The following is a 12,360-nucleotide window of genomic DNA, read 5'->3' on the forward strand; positions in this document are numbered from 1 at the left end:
TAAGAATCCATAACCTTAAGTAATGATGCATTAGATAACATGTACAGTACTAATATATTCAATAGATTTGGTGGCAGCACAGTGCAAAATAGCACATTTGAAGTGGTATCCACTGGCTGGATTGGATGCACCATGCAAAAGCAAAGGTTTTCAGTTACCATGGGCATTGTAGAAATGCCCCAATTACTTTCATCCATGCTTCATTTATTTCTCAATAGAGAGAGTCCAGTAACAGGAGAATTAGCAAGTGTAAAATATTCAACTGGCAATAATCTGTCTGCCCACATGAGGCAATCACGTATAATAAAACGCCATTTTATAGGCTACTGAATCTCAAGAGAATGTACATCATCATTTAAACAGATTTTTCAAGAGTGTTGAAAAGTTTTGAAAGGTAAGTGTATACATGCATAAAAAATATTTTCAATGACCTTACCTCCAAAATTCGCTAGTCTCCCCAGCCGCGTGACCGGTACCTTCCGCTCTCTCGCTCTTTCACTAAGCTACAGCGGGAAAGAGCAGGCATTTAAAGTATGTAATTATGTTATGTGCTTCCAATAACAAATATCCTTTTTAAAACTACTGGACACACAAAATTTAGGATTTTCAGGGCTCAATGCTAAGGATTTTTTCTATTGGCCCTGCCACAATTTTCACTAGCCACACCACAAAAAAGTAATAAATAAATTAAATAAAACAGGCCTAGCTATTGTTTTTTTTAAAATCCCTGACAACTTAATAAATACGATTATGACAAAAACTACTAGCCTAACTTATAATTTCCAAATACTGTTTGTAGACAAGTAAACAGTCAATTATACAATAAGAACAAATAATCAAATTACGAGCACCAGCACAAATAAATACAATAGAACAAACATAAAAATGAAATTTTTCAGGTTGGTCTAACAGTAGTTTTCTGTTTGATTACATTGAAAACTGTAAACAAATGTAAAATAACACTGCATAGTCTTCGCTGTATAAATTAAAATAAGATTAATCCTTATTAAAGTTACAAAAGTTATTTAGTTAAGAGCAGTAAATATTTTTTATTGTCCTTTGTATTTTGATTAACATTAAAAACACTGACAGCACCAGTTCTAGAAGACTGCAGTCGCAAATGCCTGGATCCAATATAGTGTTACACATGTGTTTTATTTAACGTTTTACGTAACTGACTGTTTACGAGGATACTCGCCAATACGTTCATTTTGACGCGATTCTTTGAGAATATGTCCATTCAAGCACAAGACGACGTAAAATAAATGATTTTCACGCTGTCTGAGATGCGGCTTTCTCGGCACACACTTAGGCCCCATCCACACTACAACGTTACAGTTTAGAAACGGAGACCTTTTGCTACGTTTGCTCCTCCCGTCCAGACTAAAACGGCAAAAACGAAGACCTAAAACAGAGAAGCTTAGAAACGCTGCCGACCCCGTTTTGCATTTTGAATCTCCGGAGGGCGTTTTTAGTGAAGACGGGTCAAAACGGAGGACTTTAGAAACGATGACGCAGAGGCTCACGCTCGGCTCTCTGATTGGGTCATACAACGGAAGAAAACATACAATAACAGCCTGGACTACCAGTTACGCTAGTGCAAGTCAATTCTGCATTTTGCAATGCTATAACTGCCTACATGCGCCGGAGGCAAGCTATTATTCGAGCGATCAGTGACAATTCCCGTGTGCTGCGGCGGAATCGACCGTACATGGAGCGCCGGTTTTGGGTTAAGCCGGGAAGAACCAGCGCATGGTGGGATCATTTTATCAATGAAGTTGTGGTTCCTGAGGAATGGTGCAAAAACTTTTGAATGTCCAGATCGGCACTTATCAACCTCAGCGAAATCTGAGGAATAACGTTAGTCAATCCGATTCCTGTTTACACCAGCACGCGCATGCCCAGTGTAGGTGAATGGTCACGTGATCCACGTTTTCAGTCGTTTTAATGTGGACAGAGATCAATTCTACTACGCAGCTGAAACATTGGTGTGGACGGAGATCGTATTCGTTTTAATTCTCCGTTTCTAAACTAAAACGCAGTAGTGTGGGTGGATGGGGCCTTAGAGTACAGAATTCTCTTTCGCGTCTTCTTGTGATTGATATTTAGATTGGCAGGACTTAAAAACACGTGCAAATGAAAAAGCCTTGACAATGCAGCACTGGCCAGATCGGGTAAGTGACTGTTCTGCCAGCTGTCACGAGCATCGTTCATGCTGGCCCCAGGGGCCATATTGTCAAGCCCTGATTTTAACGTTCTTAACGCAAAATATTTTAAAAATGGTGCTGTTGATTTTAGTCTGTTCTTGTTAGCTTGCTTTCCCAAACAAGCAATTGATAGTAAGATTTTAATGTAGGAATGAAAAAAGGGATGAGCCCACTGAAACGTCCAGCCAAATAGTTTTGTTCTTTTTGCAGCAAACTGCACTGATCACAACATTTCATTGGGCCTTCAACAAAATCCAATGAAGTTATTAATGTTTTTGGCCTAGGTGTCTATATCTGCAACCAACTTCTAACTTCAGGGGAACAAACAAATTGCATAGCAACTATTATTATCCTCTGTAAGGTATGAAATATATAGGTGGGACAAATGGCTAGTTACTTAAGGGTGATGAGGGATTGGAAAAGGTCGCCTGTACCATTTGTTTATGTGGTTTGGAGCCGTCTCTTTTTGCCTGCCTGGCTTTCTCAATGTCCTCAGCTGTAATGCCTCCCACTGAAGAGTGATCCTGGTGATACGACCGCGTCTGTCCGGTGAACTGGCTGGTTGGGTCCTTGTAGCCTTCGAACAGCTTTGACTTCCCTGTGGCCTGGCTGTATGTGCTAGCAGCACCTGCGTTAGCGTCCCGGAAAACTGAATCACTGTCCAATCCTCCATGTGCTGCACTCTCAAAGTTCTCCTCTGAAGATGTGAAGTCATACTTGGAGTCCACGTCTGTGCTGAAATCAGAAACGCTCTGCTGGCCGCCTGTGAACTCCTAAAAAATAAAGTAGATGAACATCATTCGGTTATTTCATGTGCTTTCCCACAGCTGAAATAAATTAAATTAAGTTAATGCTAAATTATGAATATAGTCATGACTAAAGGGTGTTGTTAGACACAATGTAATACATTTTATAATAAGAGATGAGGAATGCTTTTCTGATAAGGAACTTTCAAAGCACTATGAAATGCACAATCAGTTCAAGTGGCTTTGATAGCACAAATATCTTGGCCGCACACCCTGCTCTCCTATGCTCTGGAAACCCAGGCTGTAATCCAATCTCCAGGTAGGCCTAAATTTCATTTGCATAATCGTATTGTTGGAGTTATTATACCCTAGATGTGCTGTGGAGAATAGAAACCCGAGAACAACAGAGGTGCAACCAAACACCATAATAGAGCGCTTCGGATTACACAAAGCCATACAGCTATCAATGAAGAAATAACAGATACACATAACTATATTACCACGAGTCACATGGCTGGCTTATTGCTGCTTCTGCTATTTTCTAAAAACAATATAAAAAGGCTACCAATGTTCAATCAATTATAATAACAATGATGATGATGATGATGATAATAATAATAATAATATATATTGTGTTGTTATTATTGCAAAAAAAATCATTGTTGTTATAATAAATGATATATGCTACCGTTCAAAATGTCGGGGTCTGCATTTACAGCAAAATAAATAAATAAACACTATTGTGAAATGTTATAACAATTCAAATTTCAGTGTCACATGATCCTTCAGAAATCATTCTAATATGCTGATTCGGTGCTCAAGAAACATTACCTATTATTATTAATGATGAAAACAGTTTGTGGAGATTATGATACATGCTTCTCAGATAAATAGAAAAGCTCAAAAGAGGAGCATTTATTTGAAATAGAGGCTGCGTCTCAATCAGCTCCCTTTGTTGTGAATCAGTATATTGTGTACATGAAGTCAGGCTCTGGTAAGGACAGTAAGGACTAGGGGTTCGCCGATCTGACACTCTGTATGGGTATTGCTCCGATACTGCCAATTTTTGTCGAATCGGATATCGGCCAGACGAGACCATCCAAATCCGATATTGTGCGCATGTTATTGTTATACAACACAAAAGGCACAAAAACATTATAAGGCACCATAATGTTTTCGTGCACTATATTCCAAGTTTTCTGAAGCCATTCCATACAGTTTAATGTGAGATACAGATTTAAGTTGTTAAATTAAAGTTCACCTAAGTGCTTCCCTCCGCGGCGGCTGTCAGTCATTCTCCATTCGGCACTCAAACAGCGCGTCGCGCTCGGGTACGACAGTCAACACCATGAAACTCTCTCCAAGATGATTCAATGTTCCTTTTATTATACTGTGGATCTGTAGATAAAGGTCTATTGTTTTTTCTATTGTTCTGTTTTGCATAAAAGGACTTTATCTTGCTGGAGTTTCACATGTTACTTTCTCCCGGGTGTCTGTTAGATCACAACACTGAGTAGAGAGCGATATAGTTGTTCTTCACACACACAGTAACTGAAATTTAAAACTGTTAAAATGCTCTAAATATTGAATAAATAAATTATATATTTTTTTTTCATATATATATATATATAATCTTCCCATTGTGATTTGAACTTTTCAATGCGAAGCGCTGCGCGCTGTGAGCCTTAGTTGTTCTGTCTTATCTATCATATGTTGCGGATTCATTTAAAAGCTTAAAAATAAAAAATAAATGTATTTTAATTATATAGTATATATTTTGTCCATATATTGTTTTACAAAGTTAGGAAAATAATGTTTTAAGTCAAGCTTGATGTCTTTCACAAAAGAATAATCACAGTCTCTTCCCCAAAGTGAGGCATACAGATACAGTTTATTAGGTAATTCGGCACTGTTTTTTAAAATTATTATTTTAGTATTGGATCGGTACTCTGTATCGGCCAATACTGAATCCCAGGTATCGGAATCGGTATCGGAGGCAAAAAAGGCGGATCGTGCCACCCCTAGTAAGGACCGTGGCTCACTGCACATTGGGACACTGATGGCTTTATTTCTGGCGACATGACAACGTCCTCATTGAACAACATCACCACTGGTATTTATGATCAACAGAAGAACTGATATCTTTGACATTACTTGTTCATGTTATTTAAAGAACATTATGATACATACTTTTGCTTGTTACATATACGTGCAACATTTCAGCTGTAAATCAATTTATAAATGTTAGCTAGATTATGTTCATAGCCTGTCTAGCAATGTATGTTTGTTTATGCTGAAATATAATTAAATATTGGTTTGTATTTTGTATCTATCGCATGTCAATATGTGTAGTGATTTGGCTCACATGATTTATGTTTAGCGCTTCAGAGAGTCCGTCAGAGGAACACAGTGAGCATAGATGCTGCTGGTTGTGTCACCATAGACAGTAAAAGAAATGGACACAGCGACCCCATTGATTTCAACGGAGAAGACTGAAGCCCGATTATTGCACTTCCTGCCTAATGGCTGAGCGACTGCGCAGGCTCAAACTGAGCGTCACGACAGTCTGACAGTTGTAAATCTTCTAGTAGCTGTGGCAAGCCATATCTGAATCACCTAATTCCTCAAAAACATTGGTGAAATATTTTGTCCCGTTGCTTTTATGGATTCTCTATCTATGGGCTTCTCCCTTGACTTTATGCCTCTATGTCCCCCCGTTTGCCTCATAGTCAGAAAAAGATTGCCTGCGAGCTTCTCCTCCTGTCTATACGGTAATTTCTCTAAAGTGCGACACAGAGTCGCGTGGTTATGACACAATCGTTAGCCTATTTTTAAAAAATGGCTTCTACGGGCCATAACGTAAGATATAAAGTAATAGAGCCTTTTATACATTGTCGTGTTTCTTTAAAAATAAATAATGGACAAATGAAGTCTTTGGACGCCTCAGATGTAAAGTTATTTGCTGTCAAAGTGACGCCAAAATGAATGGGAGTCAATGAAATGCTAACAGCAGGTGAAGTTCTGCTACAATGGCGGCTCCCGCAAGGCTTCAGTTTCCGGCTGATGAACCCCCTTGGTTTTCACAGCCAATTGTAGGATTTTTTAGGGAGCGAATGTTTCAGTGCACTGGATTGTTTTCGCAATTTTGACAGCCCTTAAAATGGCTGACTCCCTAATCAGTGCCCTGACTACTGAACTAGAAACTTGATTGAGACACACCCAATTTTTTTTGTAACACTTTAAATGCCTGATCAATTAAATGCATTATAAAATGCTTTTAATAAAATCTTGACCTCTAACATTGAACGGTAGTGTAAATAATTTATATTAATTTGATTATTATTATTATTCAAAAACTTCAGAAGCAATAAACTGTCTTCATTTGCAATGGTCTGTAGCAACTTGCCTCAATTGCATAATAATTAATATAGAAATGTAACTGATGCATGGTCACAGGTGCAAGTACGTACACTGCCCATTTTACAACGACATCAAACATGGCTCATCCAATCAAATTCAAACCCAGAACGTTCCATCTTATAATGAAAACTAATATCTTTTATAGTGGAAACCCACCTGGATCTTCTGCATGGCCATGCTCATGCCCTCTTCAGCCGTCATTTGCATGCTGTGGCTCACAGCTTGGACCCCTCCGATGCGCAAAGAGCTGGCCTGGGTCTCGATCACGGCCTGGCTGAGCTTGGCTAAACCCCTCATCAGCAACAACATGTCGCCTGCCATGATGGTTCCTCTTTACACCTTCTGTACCAGAGAGAAGGAAGTGATTCAATAGCCTCAGCCTCAACCGTTTTTAAGCAAACAATCATTGTGGAAATCTGTCACACTAATATGGTTTAAGTAGTTTAAAATGAAAATAAAACAAATATAAATAAAACAAATATAATAACATTGGCCATGTTACTAAATTTATATAGGCTAATACATAAATTACATTGATTAATATAAACATTGATAATAAGAAATGTTTCTTGAGCAGCAAATCAGCATTTTAGAATGATTTCTGAAGAATCATGTGACACTGGAGACTGAAAAATGCAGCTTTGACATCACAGGAATAAATTACATCTTAAAATATATTAGTATAGAAAACAGCTCTTTTAACTTATTTCACAATTTTTTTTAACAAATAAATACAGCCATGGTAGGAGAATTTTCAAAAACAAAAAATCTTACCAACCTCAAACTTTTGAATGGAAGAGTGTATATATTTATTGTTAGTGTACACCAAACCAACATAGGTGGTTGGCAGGAGATATTTTTTGTATGGAGACTGTAATATGTAAACATAATGGCTTTAAATCAACACCGGAGTGTCATCATGGGGCATCAGGAAAACAGCTGTTATCACCGTTCTTGGCAGCTCTATCAAAGGTTAAACGTTTTCACGATGACACAAGTCTCAAAACCTTTAGCCAATGACTAACTGTCTTACAAAGTGGCTGCAGAGACGAAGTCAATCACAAGAAGAATATGAGCAGCTATGACCCTGTGATTCAGCCCAAGCACTACTGTAAAACTTCATGATGAACGGTTTTTTTTATATTCTGCCAGCTCGCCACTATAAAATGCTCTTTACTTACCCAGCAACTTGGAAAATAAGCGGTTTTGCACCAGTAAACTCTTCAGAGCGCAGACACAAATAAGCTTAACTGAGGGGAGGGGTTGGATGAGAGCCTGACTATCCTGTAAATAAAAGGGCTTTAAACTTGGCCTCTTTCCTGAAGTAAAGGTTCTCTCAAACAGACCTTGAGCAACCCATCAGGATATAAACACCTCATATGAAAATAGGACAGAATTTAATTTGTGTCGCAGAATTAATTCTACAATGTGATCATCCCTCAATAGCCAACAGGAAGATATGACACAAGGAAATAAGGAAGGAATTATTCTGCTTTTATTTCAAAGACGGTCTGGAAATGCGTAACGCACATGATTTTAAATTTAACCCTACTAACACATTGATAACTCAATAGAGAGGCGGCTTGCAGCATCATGATGTTTGCTTTAGTCTTTCTACGTCGTTTATGATTAACAATTGCAATATACAGCAAGTCACGATAAACAAGACACAAGTGATTTTTCCTCTAGGTGTGGTCTGGCAATACAGCAGCATTCTTACTGGAGTCTGAACTGTTACACATGAGTAAGGTTGCACATGCCTGGACATATCTGCATATTTGCAATTGAGACATTTAGCATGTCAAACTGACAATGCTTGCTGCAAACAATAAACTCTCAGTTGGTTAACTGAGGAACATGTTGCTTATGCTCACCAATGATGCATTCATTTGATTGAAAATACAGTATAAATATGGCAAAATATTATTAAAAATGAAAATAATATTCTATTTTGATATTTTAAAGTGGAATTTATTGCACAACTGGATTTTCTGCATCATTACTCCAGTCTTCAGTGTCACATGATCCTTCAGAAAGAATTCTAATATGCTGATCTGCTCCTCAAAGAAACATTTATTTTTATTATCAATGTTGAAAACAGTTTTGAAGTTTTAAAGAACAGCATTATTCTAAACAAAACTTTTGTAACATTATTGGCAAGGGGCACTTTCCATAAGATCATCTCTCAATGCAAATCAAACCAGATATTAGGCTAACCGAAATAACACCATGCCAATCTCTAGGTGGTGACGGGTGTGTGATGATGTGGGAGATTTTAATTCCAAAGGCCAAGGGAACTTTATCAGGATGCATAGTATCCTGGATCCATGAAACAACTGGCCTTTAAAAATAAAAATCTGCCTGTCTCTATGGGAATTTAACATAGGGGTGTCCTGACTTATGCAACCTGTATTTTAAGGAAGAACATTTATTTATTTACGTACGATACATTATTCATTCACAAAGAAAATTGGTGTCCTTAAAGGTTGGATTTTTCCTCATTTTTTTAATTAAGACATTAAGATCAATTTCCAAAAGATGATTTTTTATTTCTCTTTTTAGTCAACTTTAGCATGGGCGTGTTCACTTATGCTAAGCATTGTGTATATACCGGTATATATACACATACAGAAGTCAATTTTTGAAGGGGATCAATAAATGTTGTCTACTGTATACACACACACACAGGCCTACTTGGTAATTATTTTTTGTAGGTGTCCTCAAAAATTATATTACTATGTTTTAAGAGATTAACAATGGTTGAAATATAGTTTAGTAGATATAAAATGTAGGAATAAAACAAAAAATAAGACTCGTACAAACATAGATGACTATGCATAAAGTTCTTCAAAGAAAGTGTCAGAAAATCATATCCCATTTCATATCTCTTTCAATGCCCTTTTATTTTCTTTACAGCTAAAACAATGGCTACTCCCTGAAACAGGACAGACCTCTTAATACACTCTTAAATCACACACACTGTGGTGTCATAACCATTAAACAAATAACAAATGTCTGCCATTTTTGAACACCCTTTCTTAAGGCACTGTGCAATGCTAGGCCATCGACAGCTGATGCGTCACATAGAAAGGGAACTTGATGACAGTCTGTGAAATAAGCTTTGAGGGGAAATAACCAAGAGTAAACCCAAATTCACAGCCAATCAGAGAGTTAGTTAGGGGAAACACCCTTTTCTTTCTGTTTGCAGGAGGCCAGGTGGGAGTTACTGAATCAAAAACTGTGACACGTGGTTATTAGTTACTAATATGCTAAAAGGATTGTTGACAATTATGGCTGATAACTATACATAAATGTATGAATATATCATTACATCAATACAAAACGTTACAAAAATAAAATAATGCATTGATATCTACTAAAATGCAACAATAAACATATATAAAATACTGTCTTAATATACATTAAAATATATAAATGAACAAATTATGCAGTTGAATTTCTCAAAAATTGTATTTTGTGATTTAACTGCCAACTGAGTGATGCATTAGTTGCAGTGAACCAATAATGCAAACTCAAAACGAGCCATATTAGTGCGTCAGGTCATCTAAGTTAAAAGTTGCGTCCCAAATTAACTTATGAATTTTATAAGGTTATTTGTCATTAAATAGACTCTGATAGACCCTCCCCCTCCGCTACGTAATTAAATCTGCGAAAGTTGAGTGCATGAAGTGTCCAATATTCCACACTTCAGTTTTTCAGTTAATTAATAAGTGCATTATCCCGGTCTTTAAAGTGCACTTTTGTTATTTTTGGAATTTTTAGTTTTAACACACTATTCACATCATGTATACTACAAAACGGCAAAGAATAGTGCATAAATGCACAAATTGTGATGATTTTGTGTAAGATAAGCAAATTTGTGTACGAAGATTTGTGCAAGATAAAAATCATAGGATGCATTTTATGACTTACCTGGCATCTGACTGATACATCAGTTGCATTTGAAGTGAAGCGATAACGCAAAATCAAAACGAGCCATATTGTGCCCTTCAGTACAGTCATTCAAGTTAAAGTATATATTAATTCATTGCATATCATTTATATTGTACCCCACTGGCAAAAGTGTTTTAAATGCATTTTGTTTTTACTGTACAAATATACAACAACAGTTTACAAATAGGCTAATAAAATAAACATAATTATAATAAAGATATATACTATTTCTTTTAGATTAAATGTATCTTATTTTAAAGATGACCTCACTGCAAAGGCATTAACTGATTTTTTGTTTTGATAGTGTGTTTTCCAAACAAAACAGATCATGCATACATCTCTAACGTTACCTGTGTGTGCCAACCCTTACTGTTTTGCAAGATTTCTGGCACATAACACCAGCAATCCTAGAGGAGTTCAAGTGTAGTGTGAACGAACAGGCCTTGTGCTTTGACAAGAGTTCTGCAAACCAATCAACAGCGTAACGAATAGACTATAGAATATTACGTAGAGTTATTTGGTTAAAGGGTTATTAAAATAGCACTATATAATGTTCCCAGGACCACGTAGACAGAACCAAAACACATGCGCAATGTACGTGCAACCTTACCAACCCGTATGCACAGAAATATAACAGTATACAAGTATTAAACACAATTCGAATCCAGATTAAAGTATGGTACCACGACACGTGTTTTGCTCGTCTGTTAGCCAGCAATCTAAAGCACACGTTACTTAAAAAAAATTGCGCTCTTTACATGGGTGATTTTCATTTTCACCGACTTAAATGCATTCATATAAGTTTATTCAGCCTAAGAAATGGATGCATTGGTACTTACCCCCAGAATTGACAAATGCGTGTCTGTTTTCAGTGCCCAGGTCTCTGTGTATGATGAATCTGCGTCCATGAGGTGATATCTGTTTACCCTTCTCAAGTGTGTTTGTCAGAGCTGTTTGGCCCCTCCCCCAGTCGCCTGCTATTGGCTACTCAGTAGACGCGACGCAGTTAGAGAGCAGTGATCGGAAACTTTATCTGCGATTTTATTGGTTCTTTTCTTCTTCAGTCAGCGAAGGTTGACCCTTTATATGCTGACAAAGAACAAACATTTTATATTAAACTCTCATTACAAAGAACGTCTTGAAAATATAACCGCAATACTATGCAATACTAAATTAGTGCTTTATGTGCTTCAGTAGCAATACTTTAGGAATATAATAAATTAGTCGTCTTATTATTAATCCATGAGCAGTTGCATCACATTAAATTGATTCCTACTGCAGTTTTTGACAAATCATAATATTAAAATTACGCAAAATTCAATTTTAAAACAACATCATGCACATGCTTGATATTTTACTGCCCTCTAGTGGTTCAAAAGCCCCAGCCACAGCAGCGCGATGACAGGTATGAAAACGAGGCTGTGAGGGATATAATAAACTTGTCGTGTTTTCAGTGGCATCCGCTGTAAAAAGCTGTATAAAGCTCCCTGGTTACTTATAATTTTCCACAGCTCTGTCTGGAGTTTTTTGTCTACTTAAACTTCTTACAAAAGGTAGCCTATTTTTGCCGTGTTTCGTCAACAGAAAAATCCATAATTAAATAACAGCCTAAAACATATATATACTGCCTGACAGAGAACTATAACCCATCCTGTGAGTATTTGTGAGTACATTTTAAAATGTTGTCTCTCTTAAGTATAATTATATTAAATGATATTATATTATTCATTGAAAATATTGGTGCATTTCCTGTGTTGTACCACTAGGTGGAATACGTGTCTTTATATAATGATTCTGTGATTTGAGAGTAGTTACCTCATTATTAGAAGTTAATTATGAACTTTTACTGGTTTATTTCCTTATTTAATTTAACGAAGACAATTTGATCTATAAACAATAACATGGTAAAACTCATCTGAGTTTTATCCCTAGTTTAGTCTACTGTTCCATGTTGCTTATATTGTGGCTGTTTGGCCTGTGTTGAAGAGGTCTTGCTTTATTGGATAAAGCTGGACTCTAGGCTATACTTAATC

The 12,360-nt window shown here is 36.8% G+C and overlaps 2 protein-coding genes across 2 annotated transcripts in view; both read right to left on the bottom strand.

Moving 5' to 3' along the window:
- The window catches only part of coq8aa (coenzyme Q8A, genome duplicate a), a 32,154-nt gene extending 20,851 nt beyond the window's left edge, over window positions 1-11,303 (bottom strand). The window contains exons 1-4 of the mRNA XM_077220251.1: window positions 11,167-11,303; window positions 6,530-6,715; window positions 2,642-2,980; window positions 437-503 (exon numbers count right to left, since the gene is read on the bottom strand). Coding sequence (XP_077076366.1) covers window positions 437-503; window positions 2,642-2,980; window positions 6,530-6,694 — 571 coding nt within the window. The 5' untranslated portion in view covers window positions 6,695-6,715; window positions 11,167-11,303. The remainder of the gene's footprint in view (window positions 1-436; window positions 504-2,641; window positions 2,981-6,529; window positions 6,716-11,166) is intronic.
- Window positions 1-12,360, bottom strand: part of LOC143729596 (uncharacterized) — a 700,608-nt gene that overhangs the window by 566,899 nt on the left and 121,349 nt on the right. The window lies entirely within an intron of this gene.

This window comes from Siphateles boraxobius, unplaced genomic scaffold (genome assembly GCF_051911475.1).
Source record: "Siphateles boraxobius isolate OS27281-9 unplaced genomic scaffold, OSU_SipBor_1 8, whole genome shotgun sequence".
NCBI lineage: Eukaryota > Metazoa > Chordata > Actinopteri > Cypriniformes > Leuciscidae > Siphateles > Siphateles boraxobius.